General features: G+C 34.4%; 1 protein-coding gene across 1 annotated transcript in view; it reads right to left on the bottom strand.

The window, feature by feature from the left end:
• The window catches only part of RYR3 (ryanodine receptor 3), a 233,982-nt gene that overhangs the window by 103,752 nt on the left and 106,007 nt on the right, over positions 1–24,223 (bottom strand). Inside the window, exons 31-40 of the mRNA XM_037394911.1 lie at positions 23,548–23,584; positions 23,038–23,198; positions 22,365–22,530; positions 18,754–18,840; positions 18,150–18,376; positions 16,296–17,097; positions 15,579–15,779; positions 14,904–15,006; positions 10,879–11,016; positions 932–1,205 (exon numbers count right to left, since the gene is read on the bottom strand). Coding sequence (XP_037250808.1) covers positions 932–1,205; positions 10,879–11,016; positions 14,904–15,006; positions 15,579–15,779; positions 16,296–17,097; positions 18,150–18,376; positions 18,754–18,840; positions 22,365–22,530; positions 23,038–23,198; positions 23,548–23,584 — 2,196 coding nt within the window. The remainder of the gene's footprint in view (positions 1–931; positions 1,206–10,878; positions 11,017–14,903; positions 15,007–15,578; positions 15,780–16,295; positions 17,098–18,149; positions 18,377–18,753; positions 18,841–22,364; positions 22,531–23,037; positions 23,199–23,547; positions 23,585–24,223) is intronic.

The following is a 24,223-nucleotide window of genomic DNA, read 5'->3' on the forward strand; positions in this document are numbered from 1 at the left end:
CAATACAATTTTTAAAAAGAAATAGAGTAATGGAAGTTCCTTGCAACTATTGTAGAAGAGAGAAACTGTTCAATGTTCTTGACGAAGGACAAATAAATACAGTTTTTAGGTAATCATACTATCATTTTCTCTCTTTTTAAATACATGATTTTAATTGAAGTAATTAATTTTCTGTGATTTTTTTTTCCCTTCCAACATTAAATAGCCTAATCCAGCAATTATTCACCCAGGAGGTGCAACAGACATGCAGGCATGTACCATAATACTGCTGCTTAACAGTGGTAATTTCATAGCAAAGACAGAAAAAAATATTCTCACATCAGTAGGCATTACATGAAGACGATTTCTTATAATTCTAATGTAATTAAGGATAAAATAATCAGTCTTCCATGTTCAAATACTTTAAGCTGGCACTGATGATGACATAATAATTACTAACCAATCTGAAAATTTTCAGAGCACAACACTTTGCTGGTTCTTAGCTTAACTGCAATCTTAACTGCTTGCACAAACTTTCCAATTGAAAAGACACCAGCAAGTTTATTTACTCATGCATGAAATATAATGTGAGCTTTGAGTTTGGGAAAGATGTGGTATTGACACCAATAAAGATTTAATTTACTTGTTTTCTCCAGAGCTGCCAAAACATGTACTTTGATGAAGCTTTAAGCATTAGGCTTAACTATAGCAAAAGGAGTCAATTTTCTTTAGATAAGAAAATACTTTAGTTCCCAGAAACTTTGACACATTTGATACTGCTAGAGATGAATTGGAGCCATCTGGGAAATATCTAGGCAAATCAAAATTTCTAAAACATATCTGCATTTTAGTACAGTAGTAATTTTCATTGAGGATCTAAAATGAAAAGATTTAATAATATAACAAAAAAGCTCTATACAAACTTAAAAATAAAATTATGTGAATTACATACCCTAATCCATTAATCATTAGCAATTCCTCCTCTTTTCCCATCCTGACACTAAGAAGTGAGCGAATCTGGCCCAGTGCTGCAAGCAGATTAATGGTGTCTTTGACAGAGGCAGCACTAATAGTGTATGCTTTCCTCAGGGCTTGCAGTAGCTCACCAATGCTGTCATATTGCCTACGAAGGAGGGTGTACATAATCCGAACTAATTCTGGATCTTGAATCTGATCTTCCTGGGACCAGCGCACCATAGTCTGGGATATAAGTTCTTTCAGTGTAGCTAAAAGATAAAATACAGAAGAAGTTACTAGCTATTACAACAAAAAAAAAATATGTCAAAAATATGTATAAAAGTAGAATATTAGATAACAGTGGACAATGAGGCAAAAGAACACAAGCAGAGTTAAAAAGATTTTTCAACTGGAAAAATAATTTTTAGGTCTTTCAAGATAAGAAACACCTACTTAGTGTTCAAGTCAATATCAGCAATGAAAACTTAGTTGATCATGACTTTTAAGTTAGATGTTATATTTAAACTTTTGATTTATCCGTAATTTCTAGATCAAGATTATAAAATAGCACTAAGTGCAGCAAAAACACCTTTTCATTAGGAATGACTGAAATCTAATTTTATAATGCCAAAGAAACATCATATTTTGATGATCATCAGCCTAGGTTTTGAATGCAGAAATTGGTAATTAAAATTTCAGTAAACAGTTTATTGACTGGCAAGTATGAGTTCAAATTACAGCAGAAATATTCATGAATGTGTGCTCAGCTTGCCAATCAATTTTGTTGTGGGGGGCACAAGGATGAAGTATGTTCTAAACTTACAAAACTGCCAGAAAGGGGGATGAGATAGCCACCTTTTTAAATCAAATACCCAATTCAGGACCTACCCAGGATGGCTTGAGCCACTTTTGCTGCTTATTCACTTGAAGAATATTTAGCTATATTGTTGTTCAGATAAAGGACCTACACTGTCTTCAAAGTGATGATCTACTTAGAAACATCTCAGAAACATATGATGATGAAAACTCACTAAGGAGTAGGATATGCAAACTGAGTTAGAATAGAATTTACTCTGTATTTCCCATCTGTTTGGGGAAAGTCATTGTCACTTGGAAATACATTTTCTAAAAAAATAATACTGTTTGGAACTACACAGTGCATATTGCTTGAAGCAGTTCTGTTGTACACGTTTCACATTCAATGACCCTGAAAACAATTTTTCTGAGCTCAGAGTTTAGGAAATTCACCTGAAAACTAAACACATATTCCAGTCGTTGTTCCAACAAACGTTGTTGGTTGATAACAAGTAGAACATGAATAATCACCTTCTGTCTTAAAACAATACTACAAGTTTCTTTTCTCTATTTCCAGCAATGTCACCTCCTGACTTTCCCAAAGTTCTTCCAATTTTAAGAACTGCCCCCTCCCAATTTCCAGAACAAAAGTGTTTATAGCTAGTGTATATCTATTTATTTTTGTGTCTACACTATCCTTTCACTTGCTAACTCTCCTCCCTTACAGTTTACTTGATGTATTTAAAGAAAACCATCATTAATACTCAGATTTTGTTCAATAAACAGGTTCTTTTCTGTGGGGCAGATTCTGTATTTCATTAAGACAGCCCTATTCTTAGAGGCATGTTATAACTGAAAACATAAATAAGCTTAGTTCCAAAACACCATATAACTTTTTACAATTTCTTCTTTCAGTGCAACAAGGCACTCTCCTTTTCTTTGATTCTTGCACTAAACTCTTCTTTCCTAGAATAACTAATAATTTCCTATAACCTTCCAACTCATCAAGTGTCACTGATTTCTGGTTCCAAAAATATAACACACTTCTTACGTCAGAAACTCAATTATCATATTAAAGAACACAATTACTTACTCTGGCTTTCTGATAGGGGTGAAAGGGATAAACATAGGCTAAAGAGCAACCTGAAGTGGTAAACTCCAGAAGGAGTTAAGGTTTCCTCCTGTGAAATGACATTAGGTCTTTGATATCTCAAGTGATGGCTGCCCTTACAAATCTAAAGGACAGACTGTGACAAATTTTTGTCTTTTTGCTCTACAAATCTAGTTCCTCATTTCCTTAGCACTGCCAGAAATAAATATTTTTTGTTGGATTGAAAGGACTATTACTTTCAAAATAATGTCATATTTTTGAATTATTTTTTTTGGTTCAATGAGGGAAAATACCATATGATTCACTCCAAATAGTATTTTCCATGTTGGCTACAAAATATTATTTGAACTTACTAAATTATGAGGGCAATTTTATACATTTAACTGTCAGATATTTATACATGGAACTGAAAACGTATTACAAGTTTTAGTACAAACATAATATTGCACAAGAAACACATTCTCATAAAATAAAGAAGTGAAAACCAAATATTTTCCCTGATATTGAATTGCCTGTGCAGAGTTTTCTATGTGTAAGTGCATCAAAATGGTCTTGTGTATTTTAGAGCTTCTCTCTGGAGTTTTGAAAATGTTTCTCCATAAAAAGTGTTAGTGTTTCTTAGGTTTTAATACCTTTGAAGGTTTTGATTTTTTTTCTTCTGATAAACTTTTAAGTATCATATTGCTATATGTAATTACTTTTAGGTAGTATGGCAAATAGCCTTGGGAAATCAATTAGCCATGTTCTTGCATGAATGAATTTTTGGTCAGAAGATAAGAAATGGAGGGCAGAACTAAATGGTAGTGGTCACAAAGAGGGAGAAACAGAGGTGAAGTTCTGCATATATCCATGCTGTGTTCTGTGATGTTAAGAATCTTCCTTCCCTAAAAGACCTGAAAAGGGGATAAACAGGTGCAAACAAGTTTGATGATAGAAAGTTATGAATGGGTGTAACTGAAAAAAAAACAAAAATAATTAGAACTTAAATGGACAGAACTGGGTAATAAAATGGTGATGAAATTCATGTTAAAAAAAGTAACTATAAATAAAATAGGGTAGGAAAATACAGTCTTCATTTATAAATATAACAATGAGATGTTAACAAAGATAAGATCTGGCAGATAGATCCAAGAAAATCACAGAATCACAGAATAGTTGAGTTTAGAAGGGACCTCTGGAGGTCATATGGTCCAATGCCCATGGTCAAGCAGGGCCACCTTCAGCCAGTTGTCTAGGACTGTGTTCTAGATGGTTTTTGAATATCTCTAAGAGGGAGAGGTCCCTTATCTTATAAAACTAGCTCAATTATCAGTATCAACTAAAATCCACTGACAGTCAAAAAGATCAAATCAAAAGCCATGATATTAAGAAAGCAATGTTTAAAGCAGAATACATTATGCCATTATGTTAATCCACAGTTCAGTCACACCTTTTCATCCCACACAAGACGAGGCCTTCAAATGAAGCACATTCACAAGGCAGGAGCTAAGCCAAAAAGAAAGGTGTGTCTTCATGTAATGGATGACAGAATCCTGAAACTCCCTGCCAAAAATGTAGCAGACGCTAAAAGTTCACATTTGCTCAAATGGAGACTACACAAGTATCTGCCAGAAAGGTACAATGGGGATAGACAAAGATAAACCTCTTCAGAGTCAGGAAATCTCCAGAGCTGAAGATAAATGGAGACTGGGACAGTATTAAAGTGGTAAGTATCATATCTGATTGTTTCATTCTTACTTGTCCCTAGATAACCATTTGTGGTCACTGTTTGAAACAAGGTATTGGGATGGATGGATCTGAATCATTACACCTGTCTTACCCATAATATTCCAAAACTTTAGGGGCTGCTTAGTGTTTCTACCTCCGAGCATATAAAGCTTATGCTCAGTATTAATTTCTTATCTGAATTTTTTTTTTAAATACAGAACTTTGCAGTCTGGTTTCTACTACTTAACGCTAAAGGCTTCTCAAGTTGCCACTCTCAGCCGCTTACACATACTCGCCTACATCTAAGCACAGCAGTACACTCTGAGGACTTCTAACTGAACTCCTGCAAAGAGGAAAGCCAAAAACACTTGCGAAATTTGACAACCACTTTATTAATAAACTTTAAGAGGCATTAGAGTTCAAAAAAATAGGAAATAAGAGAATAATTCCTTCTAGGCTGCTCTTACACCTGTACGTCTTAATTTAGGTTTAGCAGTCTGCTTAGAGTCTCTTTTTGTATTCAGATATCTTGTCACAGGGATCTGCTGTTTCCTTCCCTCTAATCCTTTCTACCTCTTTTGCCCTGTACTGAAACTGAGAAGCTCCTGTGTTTGTTTCACCTGAGAAAAAAAAGATCTCCTTGCAACTCACCCAAAAGATAACAGATGAGAAACAATCAAATGTGATGACTCCAGCATGATCTCAACAATAGACAGAAAAATCTGCTATTCTTTTTGACTGCTAATAAGTAACAAATGTACTGTACTGCAACCAAACATTCTGTAACCAAAATTAAAAAAACAAGCAACAAAAGAAATGGAGCCCACAGCCAGCGTGAAGTCTATTGTAAGTAACAACTACTAAGTTACATTCTGTGGTTTCAGTATAAGTAGCACTCTAAGGAACAAAGTCTCAAAGGACACAAGCAAAGATTTTTCAACTTAACTTTACAATCACATCTTTTTTTTTTTTTTTTTTCCCCTTGAACATGTAGTGGTTATTATCCAACAGAGACTTAACCTTTTCACATAAACATTCTCATATATACACACTAAGTTCACTTTGAAAGACCCATGGTTTATTGTTTAAACATGGGAACTGAATTAGGGTATTTGTTCAAGCCAGTAAATTCTACTTCCTGATTTCTGTTCTAGGACCAACAATCAAGTATATACCTTCCAAATATATGGTTCTACATGAAAGATTTATATTATAATAGCAGATATCTCCCCTAAGTCAGAAGCACCTGAAAAGCCCTAGTTAAGTGAGCCTGACAGACATAGTTTCTATTCCCAAAATGCATGCACAAAATCATTGATCTCCTTTCATTTCTACCTGCAGAAAAACTAAAGAGTATACATATCACTCACTAGCTTAAATAAAAAGTCTTTCTTTGCCATTTCTTGCGTGTAAGGGTACTACTACTTTTATCACACCACAAGCCTCTGGCATGTGGAGAGAGGTGATGGGCAGGCCAGTACATTTAACCTGTAACAGAAGCTGGGAGCAACGTGAATATTGGGCATGGTGACATTGATAACCAGCTAAAATAGTTGCTAATGTTTTTCCAATTTTTAAGTTTTAACAAGAAATTGCAGTGCCTTAACAATCTTTCAAGACTGTATGATGACTACCCCATATATATGCCTTATATAAATTATGACTTGACAGTTAAAAAAGTCACATTATCATAACTAACATTAATTTATTGCCTCAATGTGTTTATTCTCTGAGTTATAGCTTGTTTTAAAAACAAATTTTACTAATTCATTATTAACACTAGTTTAAATTTCTGGCATTCCTCTCCTAACATAAAAGTCCATTTGTGAGTAGATATGAATGCATGCTTAGAGGAAAGGAAGACTTTTTTATAGACACTAGTTCCTTCCTATGAATATTCAAACGCTGAGTATGTATAACCAGATGCTCAAGGCCAGAGACTTTTAGCCTTGGCAACATGTACACACCATGCTAACCACAACCCATCTTCATGCATACAAGAGGATGGGGGTACCTCAGGCACCCATTTGTTTCACTCTCTGAATTCCAAATTTCCTGGGGCGTACAAGAGAATTGCACATATGGACTACATACCTCACAGTCTCCAGCTACATTCAAGAATATAATATAATAAATATAATTTAATATAATGTAAATATTATATATTTTTTCATTGTCATTTGAATGAGTTCATATACATATTAGTACTATGCATCACTCCAAGGGGAAGCCCAAACCTGAAGAGATTATCTGAAATTTCTAGAATCACTTGTCCAACCTGCATTTCTTGTGACCAAAAACTCCAGTACATGAAATAAATAACCTGCTCTGTTCCAAGGGCCAGATACCATGTGCCCTGAGGCTTTAGGAGTGAATGCTTCCTGATTCATGACAACAGAATTCACATGAAGCCTGAAGAAGAAATGATACTTCCCAGATATTGAGTAGGTCCTACTACCATTTCTCTTTAGAAAGCAGATGCTGACAGATGAGTCACTGGAGAATAAAGCCCAGTCAGCAGACCTATCTTTGTGCAGCACATTAAATTATTATAAGATTTAATGTATTTACAACCTAGTATCAAGCTTAACAGATCCAAAGATGCTTTTAGGACAGGATAAACCCTCTCTGGTGTTTTACAGAACAGGCAGATCATGTAAGAGGTGTCCTGAGTTATAAAATAGCATTGCTGTCTAATGTCACACAAATCCTGATGAAATTATTAAGTCGGAAATGAAATTAACTATTCTAGGTCTGCACAAGGACTGATTGCCAAACTGAGCAAACGGGAATTAGAAGAGGAGGATTTACTACCATTGTTGGTTGGAAGACCAACTTCAGGTCACTTGTACAATTTTGCAAGTGGTATTTGTATGGTGTTATAGAAACTCAGAGCTGGCAAAAGCCAATCTTGATTCACAAAGGCAACAAGAAACCTCAGCAAAACTTTATCTTCTAAAGGAACACCTGGAGGAAATAAGACTTTTTTCCTGCCTTATTCCTCACCATCCACAGTCACTACTAAGGACTGAAAGCTCATAAACAAATGACAGCAAAGACAAAATTTCCGAGATTCACACTATAGATTAATCTCACTGGGGATAATACACGGCAGTGAAAGGCAGGTTTGCTGCTCAGAGGCTCAACAAAATAGTCATGCAGATGGCAGAGGAACTGCAAGCACAGAACCCATCTTGCCTATTTAGAATAAGATCACTCCTCCTGTGTTGGGGTATAGGGTAAGAGAATCTACATGTACAGGAATACTGCTCAGAATAAAACATCTATGATTTCAAGTGTTTTGGGGTGTTTGCATGCATGTATGTACATTTGTGTGTACACATACCCTAAGAAAAGGTAGTATTAAAAAGGAATGTGAACACTTTGGCTACTAGTCTTTCCCTGCTGGTAACAGAAACAGCTACAATAATTTATTAGAGGAATTAGAACCAAAAGAACAATATACCTGCAAAACGCAACATGAAATATTGCAGAGATGAAATAATAATGACAAATTGCTACTCGACTGAAGCAGCCAGAACTTGAGATAACTTCAGGATATGTGTAGGCTTTCCGTCTTCCATTTACAAATAAGCTCAATTTTGCTCTCAAGTAGCAAAGACATTGAACTAACCTCTGTAACAAATGCCACAGGGAGGTATCTGTAACATTTGTTATTTCAGTCCTTCCTTTAATTATAAGTAGTGTATCTTTGAGACACCAATAATACATGCAATAGTCTATTTTCAGCTTTCCATTGCTAAAATGACTCTGTGCAATTATCAATTACTTAATGCATGTGCATTTTTTTCTTAAATTCATTAACTAACTAAATAATATTCTTCAAAGCATTATAAGAAATGACAAGCGGCTATACATAGCATCTCTGTAGCTATGAACATGCTTGCTTTCTCTGAAAATCCAGCGTTTCAAAGAACCAAAAATGGTTCACATACAGTATAGCACTTATTCATAAGTTCTGGCAGTAATCACAAGTTAAAATTGATTGTATGCAGTAAAAAAAAACCTAACCAACAAAAAAACCCCCACTCTTATTTCTCTGTATAAAGGTATATAACAAAACATATACGCTGTAAGTATTCAAATACTTGCTAGATAATGCTTCTGAATCTGGTTGTTAGAATGTGAAGAAAACTTGCTGAAACAAATTCTTAGTCTCCTTTTCTTCCTGATTTATGACATTAGGCGTGGTAACAAGATGACAGATATGAAATACAGCAAGTATATGGCATTTGCGTATAAATAACAATAAATGTTATTTTAATTCACTCTTCTACAGAAAAGACAAACTTCCCATCTTTTTGTATTACAAAAACTATGAATTACAGTGCTGTGTTTATCCATCATTCCTCTACGTGGAAAAACCTTGATTCAACTACATTTATGTTTCTTACAAGAACTAACTGTAATTTAGGTAAAATTTCCATTGATTAACATCTGTCAAGCTTTGCACAGCTTTCTCTAAATGCAATATACAACATGGCTATATATGTTGTCAGCTGATACATATATCCTATGAATCAAGCCCAACAAACCTCCACAGTGCTTTGCAACATGTAATATCAGGCCTTTTTAAGAAAGCTCATCAGCCTACCTGCTCAGCATTAGCCAAGAAAGAGCCTGGACTGTTTGGCTGAGTGAAGAGAAGGCTCAGGGGCACCTTGCCAATGTATATAAATACCTGAGGGAAGGATGTAAAGGAAACAGAGGCTCTTTTCAGAGCCCAGTGATGGGACAAGAGGCAATGGGCACACACTGAAACACAGGAGGGTCCATCTGAGCAGAAGGAGAAACTTTTACTTTGAGAGTGACTGAGCACTGGCACACATTGACCAAGGAGGTTGTGGAGCCTTCATATTTGGAGATATTCACAAGCCATCTCGACGTGGTCCTGGGCAACCTTTTCTAAGTTGCTTTGCTTGAGCAGCAGGGTTGGACCACATGACCTCCAAAGGTCCCTTCCAGCCTCAGCCATACTGTGGTTCTATGAATCACTTGCCACAGGGCATTACAGATCTGAAAACAGTGGCTTACTCTTAAATACCATTACGCTAATTAACATTAAGTAAATTATTGTATTGTTTCAACAGTTACTCTCAGTTCTCTGTGTGCTTATTCAGCTGTTCTAGGCGGAAGGACTGTTTTCAGTGATGTAATATATATTCTCCCATACATATTGTTTCTAGGTCTGTGGCTTAAATTGTCTCTCCTACCTTATTAGTTTCAAAACATATATGCAGACTTTTCAAGTGTTTTGAGTCCAATATTTATATTTTTACGAAATGTTAATAGCTTACTATTACTCAGCAAACACACAGGGATATCCCAGTCTTCTTTCACTATAATATTCTCCTATGGTGTCTGCTCTTTTCATGTATGTTTAAGCAACATCAAATCTCACTGTAAAGGGCAATGAGATTTATAAATATAGAGAAAACTTTCCAGGCAAACTCATGATATCTAGGCGGAATTATTCTCTGCCCTATGGTTTTAGAGACAATTAAAGATCTATAGAAGCAAAGAGCAGGATAAAAACCAGCAATATTAAATTCTGGAAAGTTCTGTTAACTTAAGCATTTATAAATGCAGCATTTGCACTTGTAATTAAGATAATAAAGATGTTTCTTCTGTTTAATTAGTCAAATATGTTGAATTCAGAAATTCTTAAATTCAGAAAGGGTATGGTAAGAGTGAGTATGGTGTGGATATGTGTATGATACGTGAAAATATGTATGAAATGTGCCTGTATGTGATACTTGAGATAAATCAGAACAAGTTATTAGTTTTTAACGAATGTATATATTCACCATCATCAAGTGAAAGAAGTGAAAGCCATCCCTTCTTATACAAAAAAGAACTGTAAAACCATTTTGTCACATATATCTTAGTACTGAGATGCATACAGCTTCTCATGCAGCCAACAAAAATGAAGCTAATCTGTAAAGACATTTTTGCATTTTAAAAAACATCAAGCCATATACATGGAAACTTCTCAAGTTTGGAATTCTTGAGTCTAGATTATGGTGCCATAATTAACTTTTTACATTTCTTTGTAAATATTATGCAAATTTTCAACCTCAAAATTAATGATCTGGATTCAAAACTTCCACCCATTTTAACTTCTTGTTTAACAATGCATGTAAGTTGTTTAGTATGTAGGATAACTGTTCTAAGAGGCAGAAGGAACTTAAACAGGTAGCCTCCTCCTTAAGTCCACTATAAAGTTTTATTAGAAAATATACTCTTGTTGACTGCATACACTTTTAGCACTTGCATCACAGAAGTATTTATGTGGAAAGAAAACTTACTAGGAGATTTCTCTTCTTCCTCCTTAGGTTCTACTTTTGCAGTTTTTGGTGGACCTTTGATTTTGTACATTAATGAACGGAGTTTTCCAGTCAAGGAGGAATCTTCCTCTTCCTCTTCCTCCTCTTCTAGTGGAATACCTTAGCAAATAATAAAACTGGTTAGAAACAAAACTCAACTTTTGAAAATTAACTCTTTCAGTATTTAAACAATACCAAAATACCTACAGGACTTTTTTTTAAACCATCAAATTTCATACAGGAAAAGCAAGGTAGTAAGGCCAGTAGCGTTAATAAGTTAGCTACAGTAACACCCATCAAATTAAGTTTATTTCAGTACACATACTCCTTATATCCATATTTATAGTAACATTTTTCAGTATTATGACCAAAGAGGTGGTATTCTTGGAAGATTCTACTATGGCAATTAATTTTGACTCAGCGTCATATCCGTTTAAATATGTGAGCCTTTATTTCATATTGCAGAATGTAAGCTAAAGAAGGAAACATATGGCTGTATGTCACAGTATAACACAATTTTTCAGTCAAGGTATATAGCACTCATAAACAAATATATTAACTGAATTTAAATCTGTAATAAGGCAGATGTCCAGAGATTACACCAGTAATAGATGTTTTTCAAGAAAATGTGTACGATGAGATGGGATGTCATTTTACAAGATAGTTTAATACAGTTCAGTTCACTGCATTGCTTCACAACCATTCAAAGCATTTAAAAATCTATCACACCTCTTAGTGATGATCACATACCACATGTGTTATGTGCAGAAGCACAGAACATCTAAGCAGGTTCCCTTCAGACCAGAGCTAATTGTGCTGAACTGAAATGTAAGCTTTTGCTGTTTGGCTGCTGGTCAAAGTGAAATTGGGAAAAGGAAAAGATTTCCAGATAGAATACTGAAGAGATACAAGCTGCAGCAGAGGAAATAGGATAATCTGCAGAGGTTAAAACTGGTATTAAAAAAAGAAACTAAAGAAAGGAACGGAAATCTGAAACGTGGTATTAGGTTGGAGAAACTTTGCCACTGCCAGCTACCAAGGGCAAGGAGTTAAAGTTATGACTAGGAGTGACTAAGAAGGACATTCAGAGGTGGCGGGAAAGAATGAAAGAACTAGAAATTGAAATTGGAGACTATGTATGGAATTTAAGGATAGGGTAAATGAGACTGGCAGGGCAAATTAAAAAAAAAGCAAAATGAATGAAGGAAGGCTACAGTCAGTCTGGAAACAGTAAGAACAGGAAGCACAGCCAATAAGGAGAGGAAAGAGAGAGTAGACAAGGCTGATAAAGAATGCAAGAAACTCTGGCGTTGAAAAAAAAGCTAAGCCCTGGAAGCAAGAGACAGACACTGGGAGAACTCTTGGAAGTAGAAATGGGCAGACAAGAAGAAATGCACTGGAATAATGAGGCAAGACTGTTGGACCGGAGGAGATGGAGTCTGTGACTGCTCCAGATGGGGTCTCACTCACTGCTCCATATAATTCTTCATTCATTTTGCATCCTCTTAGAACTGCAATCTATTTGGAAGCCGACCATCTCGTGCTACTGGCTAACCACTTAATTCAAGTGGCAGAGGTCTGTGCACTGGAACAGATGGTTCCAACCCAGATAAGCGTCAATTTGATATTATGCAATAAAATCTGTTGTAAATTTGTTTGTTTTGTTTATAACCAAGAAATTACACACAAAAATTATGATAGAGGACTATTATTTTGCTGAAAAAATTAACCACTCAGAGTTAGGACATGCTAGGATTAAGACTGCCTGAGTAACTTTAATTCAGACTATTTGTGTATATTCATTATGAAGCAGCCTTTAATTACTTGATTGCATACATATTTTTCCACTTAGACTGAAAAGTATACTTAGTATTAAAAAGCTGATTAAATATTCCAAGCACAATTCCTATTCATTTTATCAGCAGCTGTGATTGCTTAGTACTGATCTTCAGGACTAAGTCAGGACACAGATAATGAGAACCATGAGAACCACAGCGACCACCTATGATGATAAATCTGTAAAAGGCAATGAATATGGTTTTGTTTAGAATCCAGAGGATCATTAAACTATTTTAATCATGAGACTGTGCTTTCTCTGTCTTCAGTCTCTCTTTCATTCAACATACACATGTATATTGCAGTAAACAATAATAAAAGTGTACCCCTATAAAGAAAAAAAACACCCCACAATCACTAGGGTTTCACCTCATGAAAAGATGTAGAGTGATCAAGAAATAAGCTAAGTGAATACCAGCAACAAGATGTCAGGGTAAAATAAATATATTGCAGAGTTAAGATATTTCTAAGTTGGGAGTCTTCCATAATCTTCATCCTGGAGTCTCAGAGAACTGTCTAATGCCAAATAGGCATTATCTTTGAAAACCAGAGGTCAAATAAAGCACTAAGTGACTGAATAATGGAGATGACAGTATCTACCTTAATAAAGATGGGGAGAAAGAGTAGCAGCTACAAGGGTATTAAGTACTCACTTTAACCCCTAAAGAAAAATGCTGGAATGAAAGAAATAGGTTTTGGTAAGCACTTAGAAGCAAGGATGAATAACGATCAACACAGGGTTGTCAAAACCTAATTAGGTTAAACCAAGTAAATTTCCACCTATGATATAGGTAACCTTACAGATACAAATCTTGATTTTAAGAACTAAAACCATCTTATACAATATCCTCAGCAATAAGCTGATGAAACACAACCTAGGTACCCGCTTACTCATCTTTGGCTGAGGCTAACGCTGAGGTACTTGAAAAATGGTAATTGGCTTATCACAAAATCACAGCTTGATGGTTGCTGGAAATTCTAATAGGATACTCAGAAACAGCAGCACAAGATGATAGCAGAAGCCCTAACGATATCTGCACAGAATGGTATGGGAGGCATCACAGCTATCAACAGAAATCACAAACTGTTAATTACAGGTCACTAAAAGAATCCAATTGCATGAACTGGGTAAAACTGGGTTTAGGGATAATCAGTGAAGAAAGAACTAGCAGGCTGTATTAGTTAATATTTAAAAGTGACCTCAAGCAAACAGAAGGAGGCAGAAACTATTAAGATTACCATGCTTTTCCTGGGGATGAACTCGAGGTCTGCCAATTCACTGTAATGACTCAGTCTCCTTCATCTTGGACAAGATGGATGCCATCAACCATAGGACCAAGAAATGCACTGGAAGAGTAACTACCAGTATATCTACCAAGTAGGTAGATAAGAAAATGCTTTGTATACTAGTTTTAACTGCATAGTTATTAAGAATGAGCAGTAATAACTAGATGACTCAGCCTATAAATGTAAGTATCATTATAAATGGACTAAAAATTCCATTTTTCTCTTGATTAGATTAATATCTTAATAGTCTAACAAAATAATTTTGGCATCATACATAAAATGTGATTTCTTAGCCCACACAAATTGCACAGGCTATCTGACATAGCTCACCCTTGAGGATACCCTAAGGAAATTAAAATTCAATGACTGGGGCAATTCAAGCTGTAATCTGCAGTGTAATAGTGTTTTATAATGATTGACCATCACAGCTGTGTATACACCAGGAAACTAAGCTAAAGCAGTAGTAGCAGCAGCCCTCATACAGTGTTTTTTATTAAATTTTCTCGTTCTCAACTTCACAGCAATAATGCTCTTTCAATATCTTTTATCTTCTTGTACACATACACATGTCTATATAAATCTTTTAAGGTAATTCAGCCTGCTTGTCTGGATAATTTTTATTTTCCCCATTAATTCTAAAATTGCTATACAAATAGAATACTACCCGGTATTAATTTAGTAGATATATAACAATGAAAAACTAAAACCATGCACAGGTTTCCCATATGTTTGTAAATGCATCAGTTTGTCAGAAAAGTCACCACGTAAACAGTAATACATCTAACAAAAAAACCTCATCCTATTTTTTTTTAACTCATTTGTTCTTTTTTCACTTAAAGTGTCAAAAAGACAAGCAAAAAACGTAACAAAACCTTGCCACTCACCACAGTGAATTAGAAGATCATCATGAAATTCATATAACTCATCCCGAATCTCCTCTGGACAGGGACAATCCTCTCCAAGTTGAAAATTCAGCAACATATTAATCTTTAAAGGGAATAAAACAGAGTTAAAAAGCTCAGATAGCCAAATACATATTCTAATATATAGCCATACTTTACCTCTTTATAATCAAATTGACATAAAACATAGATTTCTAATACAGCTTAAAGGAAATAACAAAGCGGTGGTACTTTGTAACCTTTACAATTAACATCAAAATACAGTTACACGCAACAAAGCTGTTACCTGGAGGTATAAAAGACTATTTCCACCATATAGATTTCAGCAAAACAATAACTTCATGCTAACTGCTGGCAAGTAAAATTGTCAAATTATCATCATCTTGCAGTACTGGATGAATCTCGGCTCCTCAGTATTGGGCAGTAATGTTCAATTTTTCTACACTGTTGAGAAGTCCTAAGTCAACTGGTTTAGAGCTTGAATTCTGGAGTAAAGGTATAAGGATTCTGACATTCAATATTTTGTGGCATCTTAATAAATTTTATTTCAAATTCAACTTTGCTTCTCTAGCAGTTCCAATGGTAGTTTAGAAGTCAGAACTCTATCATCACAAAGACTTTTTTTACCTTTAGATTCAACTATTTGTTTAATATTACCTGTTCTTGAGGAGGAGACCGAAATTCTTTTGTCTTCTTGGCAGTCAAAGCAGCAGACATGTTCAAGGCTTGCATGAGTTCATTGTACCTATATTTCTGATTATATTGTAATTTTGATACATAACGGTCCGCAAATGATACAATTGCTTCCACTCTATGTTGTAGCTCACAGTCACAGAAGTAATTGAGTAAATGACACATCTAGGATAGAAAAACAGACAAGTTCAACAGTTTAACAGACTGACCGGGGAAGAACTGCAGTGGACACTATAGACTGAAACAGACTGTAAAAATGAGAGGCTTTTTCCCCCCCCCCATATTTTCTTTTAACACTGTAAAGTTGACAAATCTATAAATTTTATTATCTGATTGATAATATTATATTGCATTCACAGTCTTTCACTCCATGAACTCAAAACATGTAGAAATCACAGAATCATAGAACAGTTTGGATTAGAAGGGTCCTTTAAAGATCACCTGGTCCAACCTTCCCTCCTATGAAATAGGTAGGTATTTGCATATCTATTTTGAGCGTCAATAAACATGTAGAAAGAATTGCATCATCATCAGATTTGGTTATTAATGTGAGGTTATAGGGTGAATTGGAATAAAGGTCTTCAGCATTTCAAATTTTACAAACTACGGAACAGACAAAAAGCACTACCTTCCTTTCATCAATAGCAGAACATATGTAATACATTCATATTAAATGGTCACCTGAAGTTTAACAGATTCTGGTAATCTTGTCTGCAATAAGCCCTTTGCAGGTGCTTTTGTTTCTTTTATTGCTTTCTCCCCAGCTTCTACAGCTTTTTCTTCAACTTGCGTAACTTCTTCCTTCTCTGTCCTCTCTTCTGTTTCTTCCTTGTGATCTCCAAACACACTAGGATCAATGAGGAGTAACACCTGCTTCACATCATCATCATCAAAAACCCCCATTATGAGTAATGTTGCTATCAGTTTAAGAACAGGAACAAACTGGAATGCAACCTGTCCTCCAACAGGATCTCGTATATGACTACCACTACACTGTACTGCCTCTGTTAGCATACTTATGGCCTTGGATTTAAGTGTATCAAGGGGTATCTCTGGGCTGGATGTCTGACGTTCTTCACTGGTCGCAATAAAGCATGGAGTAGAAAAATTAAAGCCTGGTTTCAGACAAGTGCTAAGCCCTACTCCAGGTAAACCGTGCTTCTTTGTTTCATCAGGATATAATTTAATAGTTCGAGTTTCATCTGTAACTGGAATGATAAATTCATTGTTCATCATGAGTTTGGCTTGCTTGGCATGCTCCAAATGAATACTAATGAGCAAGTCATAGAATCCAGAACGCAGGAGTCCAGGTAAGTATTGATTATCTATAGTAAAAAATAGCTGAGATATGTCCACATGGCTACAAAGCGCATAGGCAACTCTAGTGTTACCTAGAGCACTAACTGAGCTATAGAGTTTTAAAGTGTGGTAGTGAAACTTCATCAAATCTTCTTGTTCACATAGTTCCAAAATATCAACGCATCTGTCATGAAATAAAGAAACAGAACACCAGTCAATTTCATTAATAATTATTTTGTAAAAGAAAAGTTTTATAATCTCTGCAGATTTTGGTCAGCTCCATTTTAAACCATTAATATTAAGATTGGTACTGACTAATCTTAACATGTGCATCATTAAACCACAGTAAACGGTGGCAATAATTTGATGAGATTATTTACAAGTACTCCTCCATAGGGGAAAAAAAAAAGAAAAAAAAAAAAAAAAAAGGAAAATTGTAATATAGAGAAGGTTCTTTGCAAGCTATAGTAAAGTAGAGCTTGTTTTTAAAAGAAATATATTTGGAATGCTGAAACTCTGCAGTAATACTGTCACTGAACAGTGCCTTTATAGTTGAGGATCTCCATTTCATTTTTTCCACAAAAGACAGTATTTTTTACTCTTTTCTTGAATTCAGCTTTATTAACAAGAAATAAAAATGCTTACTGAATTATTAAAAGAAGCTGCAAAATAACTGATAAAAGTACAGCAGTTAATTTATCTTTCTGCTATGCTTTTGCTTACAGTTTGCTTTGTCACTGGTTACATTATTTTGTATTTAGATACATCTTTATTATCCTCATTCTGAAGATAAAACCCAAAGAAAATCTAAGAAAGTCAATAAGAACATAAAAACTTAATTCATGTAAATTCAGAGCAGATGAAATAGGAACTGATTACATGTTTTTATTACAGAAAAAAAATCAGCAAAATAGTACTTGCATGTTCTTTATATTGGTTTTCTGGAAGCTGAAAAATCTCTATGTTTAAAGATCTAGAGATTTAAGAGATATTATTTTGTAATTTAAATAAAATCATTTTTTCTCTATGTATGGAAATGTCATCACATGGCATTAAAATTATTCAGCCTCTTGCACCTACTTAAATTTAATGAATATGATATAGCAGATAAGATCAGAGATTCTAAACAACTCTAGTGCAAATATTCTCCAAGGCAGGTTTATCCAATACCCAGATAGCAGCTTTCCAATAGACATTTTGTCCACACCAAGTCACTATAGTTCCTCCCAAATGTACCTATTTTCTTCTGGGATATGAAGTGCCATCATCTGCAAAGGTTCCAAACACTGCACAATCCAGCCATGACGTTCACTGACACGCTCAGTTTCTACTTTTAGAAAGCTGTTTGGCATCCTGCTCCATAACACAGGTGTAATTGTTTGCACATCAAGGCGAGGGGGACACTGAGGAACAGGATTTCTTTCTTCACTTTTAAAAATTGCTGCTGATAAAGGCATGGTATTCTGAAACAAATAGGCATAGTCAAATTATTTTTCTAACATCTAATTATGAATAAACTTATAATACCAAAAGGAAGTATAACTAACTGATAGCAAAGAACTCACAGAAATATATGTTATTGCAATAAACAAAATCCATTAAAACTCCCCCAACTTTAAAGGTGTTCTCCCCAAATAACTTCAGTTTGTTTTGACAAATGCAGTTCAGATTTGTTGAACAATTAACTTCATTTAATATTTACATTTACAGAAATGTATGTAGAAATCAAATAAGAAGTCATGCCATTAATTCAGTCTTCCTAAACAAATTCAACTGAGCAGGAATTTCCATGGAAATAAACAGATTTAAAAGAGCACCATTGTAGAAAATTGTATTGTACCTTTAATTTACCAAGTTCAAACTGAACCAAGTTAGTGCTCGTAGGCTGTACAAAAGTTGCTGGAAAAAGCTTTGTGTTTGGTTCAACCTAGAAGAGAAATAAGATTAAAAAAATTAAAAATTAACAAAGCAACAAGGATCTCCTGCCAGAACATGACATGATATAAAATAAATACTATATACCTTACACTTCATATACACATCAAATGGCTGCAGTCATTGTATTAAAGTGTTGACTACCTGTAGTTTACCTCTAACACAGTAAATCATTTGCTGAGTTATCTTTATAGGTCAACCTAACTTTCAGGCAGGTATGTCTGCTGCCTTATGTGCTCTCAACACCCATAACAAGAATTTTGGTAACACTATGTGCTGATCCTTCTTACACATATCCAAACCCAACACCTCATTCTAGAGCAGCTCCTTAAAAATCCAGCCACTTTGCAGCTACATAAGTATGCTCTTGTTCTAGGAAAAGCATCTACAACACAGACCAAAGGTAGAATACAGCTTTTTAGACCACCACAAATCTTTTAGAGTTTTTTCACACTTTATGCTGGGCAAAATAATTCACTACCAAAAAAGCTCAAAAAATATTTCTAAGAAAGAGGTAACCAGAGGGGATAATAAGAGGGTGAAAGTGCATTTGATCTGGATAGGGCAAATCTTTATTTCCTATTAAGGTAAATTTCTGTATTGAGTAAATTTCTGATTCATATTCCAAGAAGAATGTATTTTTTTAAAGATCTCAAAGATCTCTTTATTTCCAGGCTCAGCATTTGTCTCCAGTCTTACAAAATTACAGTGAATCACTAAATGACAGTGCTGCAATTTTAAAGTGTCTGGTTGGGTTTGGGATTTCTTCGACAGCTACATTATCCTTATTTCCCCATTATAGCTGCACTCAAAGTACACGTCAGGTAACACTAGTTTATTCTGAAGAATTCTCTACAAGATCACTCGCCCCTACTGCCATGAAAAAAAAAAAAAAAAGTTAAAACATACTTATAGGACAGTATATTATTTGAAGGATTTCAGTGCTCCAGGGTAGCTGACAAAAGGTACAGTCTATGCAATCAATTCAAGGTTTTAGGAGTTCAATTAAATATTTTAATCACATTATTATGTACTTTGTGTATTATGCCTATATATTATACACACTAAGTACAATTACAATGTTTATGCTGTTGTGGAGTATAACTCCTAACTTTGAGGATAGCATATTATCAAAAATTGCAAAACAATGAACAGTCACAAAAAAGAAATTAAAAATTTATATTCTTTTAGATGAGAAAACAGCTCCAAAACACAACATAACTTAAACAAAATGTAAAATAATACCATATACAAAAAAATCTGTATACAAAATAAAGTTTTTTCAGAACTATAACTATTGGGATAGACAAAATAATGCAGGGCCAGGAGTGTACATTTTAATCTTTTTTATAAGAAAAAAAAAAACACAACCCCAAATCCAGAAACAAAAGGTATCCTGGACTGAAAGACACTACCCATAAAATGTGTCTTTTATTTCATTAAATCCTGGAAGTAACTGACCAAGACAATATAACTCTTAGTCTCCAACCAAAGATAGACATTTCCTAGTAAAAGTAACTGAATTTGTAAATTCTAATCTTGCTTGAAGGTCAGAAAACCATTACTAACTCAGAATAAAATAAAACACTTTGTAAACCAATATTTAAGATTGGCCTGAAAATTAATGGCATAATCTCAAATATATATGTATACACTATCTTTTGTTTATGTTGCTAATATAGAAAGTGGTTTTTTTCTAAATATCACCATTACATTCAATAGTTAGATTAAGAACTACAGCAAAATTCATTTCTTCTCTTTGATATGTTGACCTGTAGGCCATTTAGAATGAAAACAGCATACAAATATTGTCCCTCTACTTCAGTTAAGAAAACTGAAAAGTGAAAATAGTTACAAGATTAGAGTAATTATCCTGTAGCCTCTAGACCGGACAAATATCAATCATTTGCTGCACTTTGGGTAAGAGGTCTAAGATGTATTATAATATTTTAAAGACTTTATTTTATGGTAAAAATATTCAAGAAATGAAAATGAAAACTACATAAAACTATTTGCACTACTTTAAAAAATAGAGAAAAGAAATTACTTGAAATAAACAAAAGTTGAGAAATATTTCACCCTCACATATAACACTCCTGTTGGAATATACCACTGTATCTTACAGCAAGCGCTGGGTGTTCTCATTTTTCAACAGACCAGGTTCTAACAGGTTTACTGAAAAACAATTCCAAAAGCAAATCCAGGTATTTTTTCCGTCGAAAAGACAAGCAACAGAAGAGAAATAATTGTATTTTCTGAGATTATTTTAAATTTTAAATTTACTACAAAGGATGCAGTTACATTAATTGCAAGTCATAAGAGGAAAAACCTGAAAGTGTGTTTTACACTAAAAGCAATAACAGGCATCTTCTACATCTATATTTTCCTAGATTTCTTTGCAAAATTAGAAAAACAGATAAAGGTTGTTCTGTGGAAAAAAAACCAACCCAACAAGCTTCCATGGTTTTGTTCAGAAGCTGTCATATTAATTTGTATCTAGCTAAAAAACAGCAAAGCATGGGGCTTAAGCACTTTCATCTCCTGTGTTCTTTCCCCAGGTGGTTGACATTTAATAACCTCTCAGCATAATACGGAAGTCTGACCACTCATAAAATATACCAAAATCACACCTGCCAGATCATCTCCCACCCCCATTTCACAGGCTGCGTGCAACTCTGCTGCATTCATTTCCAATGGAGTCAGTACACAAAGTTTCATGAAATTTAGTTGAATAACATCTAAGTTTTATCTGTATTACAAATCTGCGGGTTTTTTTGTTGACACAAAATAAAGTGATGTATGGTTCCTAAGAATGGAGAATCTCTTCCACAGTGGATGCTCTCCCATGGACAACTGATCTAACTAAGAGCAAATGTCATCAATCTGGTGCTGAAAACTTCTGTCAACTACTGATCCATTTGTGTAATGACTCCAGGTTCTGAGAACATTAATTGCATTTAGGAGCCACACCATTTATTTTGGTTTACATATTAACGCATATTTGAATTTTGGGGTTTGAAACTTATCAAATCACAAGATCTCCAAATCATAGCTACCTGCAGAAGGCATAAACCCTGGTAATAATATACTAGATTTATTTTCTCAATCCATTCCAAAAATCACTATATCTGAAGTCTAATTTTGACTTCATTCTAATTTAAATAATTATTTTCCCGGTATCATATATCAGAATTAGTTGACAAAAAATATTTAAAAGAATAATGTTATAAATCAAGATTCTGAACCATGAGAATTAGGAGGTAAAAAAATATTTTTTCTGAACATATCTACCAATAGTCCTTCCTCAACATTTGAAAAAAAAACTAAGAGTTTGGGAAAACGTAGCCTTACATAAGAGAAAGAGAGGGAAAGAAGGATAAAACAGAATAATATGGGGAAACATGTTATTGTCACATGAATAGTGTTCACTTAGATTTCTGAACCAGAAAAAACAATTTTAAAATTTTCATCAAAATGACCAGCTTACTATAAAGCTTCCTGAAAATCTGATAATACCTGATAACAAGTGCCAAGCTCTTTTCCATTGGCTGTGAATGACAACATTCCAGTAGCCAGGTCAACAAAGCATCCAATTTCTAAATCAACATTACTGCGACCTGATCTCTGGGAATTAGCAATTACATCTCCTCCCCAAACCATATAGCAGTTGCTGCGCTTCACACTGAAAGAACAGCAAGAACAAAACAAAACAGGTCACACTGAAGTTGTCTAAGTATTCAGTGAAGATATACTTTTAAATGCAGTAATAGTTAGAGATCCACAAAGGTGCTCGTGCTGCTATTAGTTTTGTTTTCTATTAACAACACTCCTTTTTTAAAATAATGTAAACATCATGAGTAAGGGATCAAACTAAGTGTACCTTTATCTTTTCCCCTTTTTTTCTAATTATGAAAGAAATTCACATGCTCCCATGTGCTTATGTAAGACATATTAAAACAAATAAGATTCACCCACAGTGACCAAATAAGGATGTTAAAAAAAAGAAGCATCAAAAACATTCTTTCAAACAGAACATTAATGATAAATATACTCACTTTAACAAGTCTATGTGAAATACATTCATACATAAATAAGCACAGAACACACAGTATCATCTAGCTTGCAAATAATTCACTTTTGAAAATGGCATTAAAATATAATCTTTAATAAGTGATAAATAAATCCATACCTTTCATGAACCCTGCCTCTCTCATCACCTAAAGTAACTGTCACTGTACAGTTTTTATTTAGGTCAAAATTCTCACTGTAAAAATGATAGTCTGGTGTTACCCAGCCAACCCAGACAGAGGATGGGTCCTGGCCAGCAAATATCCGTAATGAATAAAAATACTGAAAAGAGGAAAAGAACATATTAGTAATAGAAATCTAAATTATTTTATTAAATAATACTCAAATGGTGTTTAAAAAGCCTCCTATATATCAAACTTTAATAATATTAATTCATATTCTATTAGTAAGTAATCTAAAATGCTTAGAAATAAAAAAAAACACCACAGACAAGTGGTTTAAGAGAGTGAGGTTTATATCTCAAGTCATACAACTGTGGGCATTGTTATTTATACAGTGTTATAGCAAATGATTAAAAAGACTTCTTTCAACAGATCAGTTTCTAATAAACATGTTACCACAACTCAATCTACTTAAAGTAAGAACTAAACATCTCAACATATTTACTTACTGTAGTAGAAGGAGCAGCAATTTCTTGACTGTGCTTTCTAAAGACAAAGAAACACCAATAAATCAGGTTTGTTTGTTTTTTTTTAAAAAAGATGTAAAAGCGTACTCATTATTAAATTAAGTGTACTTACAAGCTAATTCATATTTGCTGGTTACTGAGTATGCATGAGTAAACTAAGTATGCAAAGACTGTACAGGATACAAATATACACTCAAAAGTTATTGCAGTTAAGGTGGAGGGGGAGGAAGTGATAAATATACAGCAGTTAACTAAAGATTAAGGCAATGCTGGAAGGTGCTGAACTTAGTAGTACATAGTACCTTTAAAAAAATCTGTCCCACAATCTTTTTCCTTTGAACGGATTAGTCACTTTTCCAATAACAATGAGATACTGAACATGTAGATGAACATTAAACCAGTGGACAAAAGATTCTGAGCTGGTTTTCCAGCTTGGCTGAAGAGCTCTGCAAATTCCAGTGATTTTGAAAGGGTGGCAGCTGCTTAGGAACGAATAACTATAAACCATGTGATGCACCTCTTCAGAAGCAGCTCTCTTGTTTGGATATAGCATTCTGCACCAAAGTTGTGTTATAAATTTATTGAAACCATCAAGAACAAAAAAATCTCAGTAACATGCATCCCATGCTAGTGTGTGTTTAGTGCAAAAAAAGTATGA

Source organism: Falco rusticolus, chromosome 7 (assembly GCF_015220075.1).
Source record: "Falco rusticolus isolate bFalRus1 chromosome 7, bFalRus1.pri, whole genome shotgun sequence".
NCBI lineage: Eukaryota > Metazoa > Chordata > Aves > Falconiformes > Falconidae > Falco > Falco rusticolus.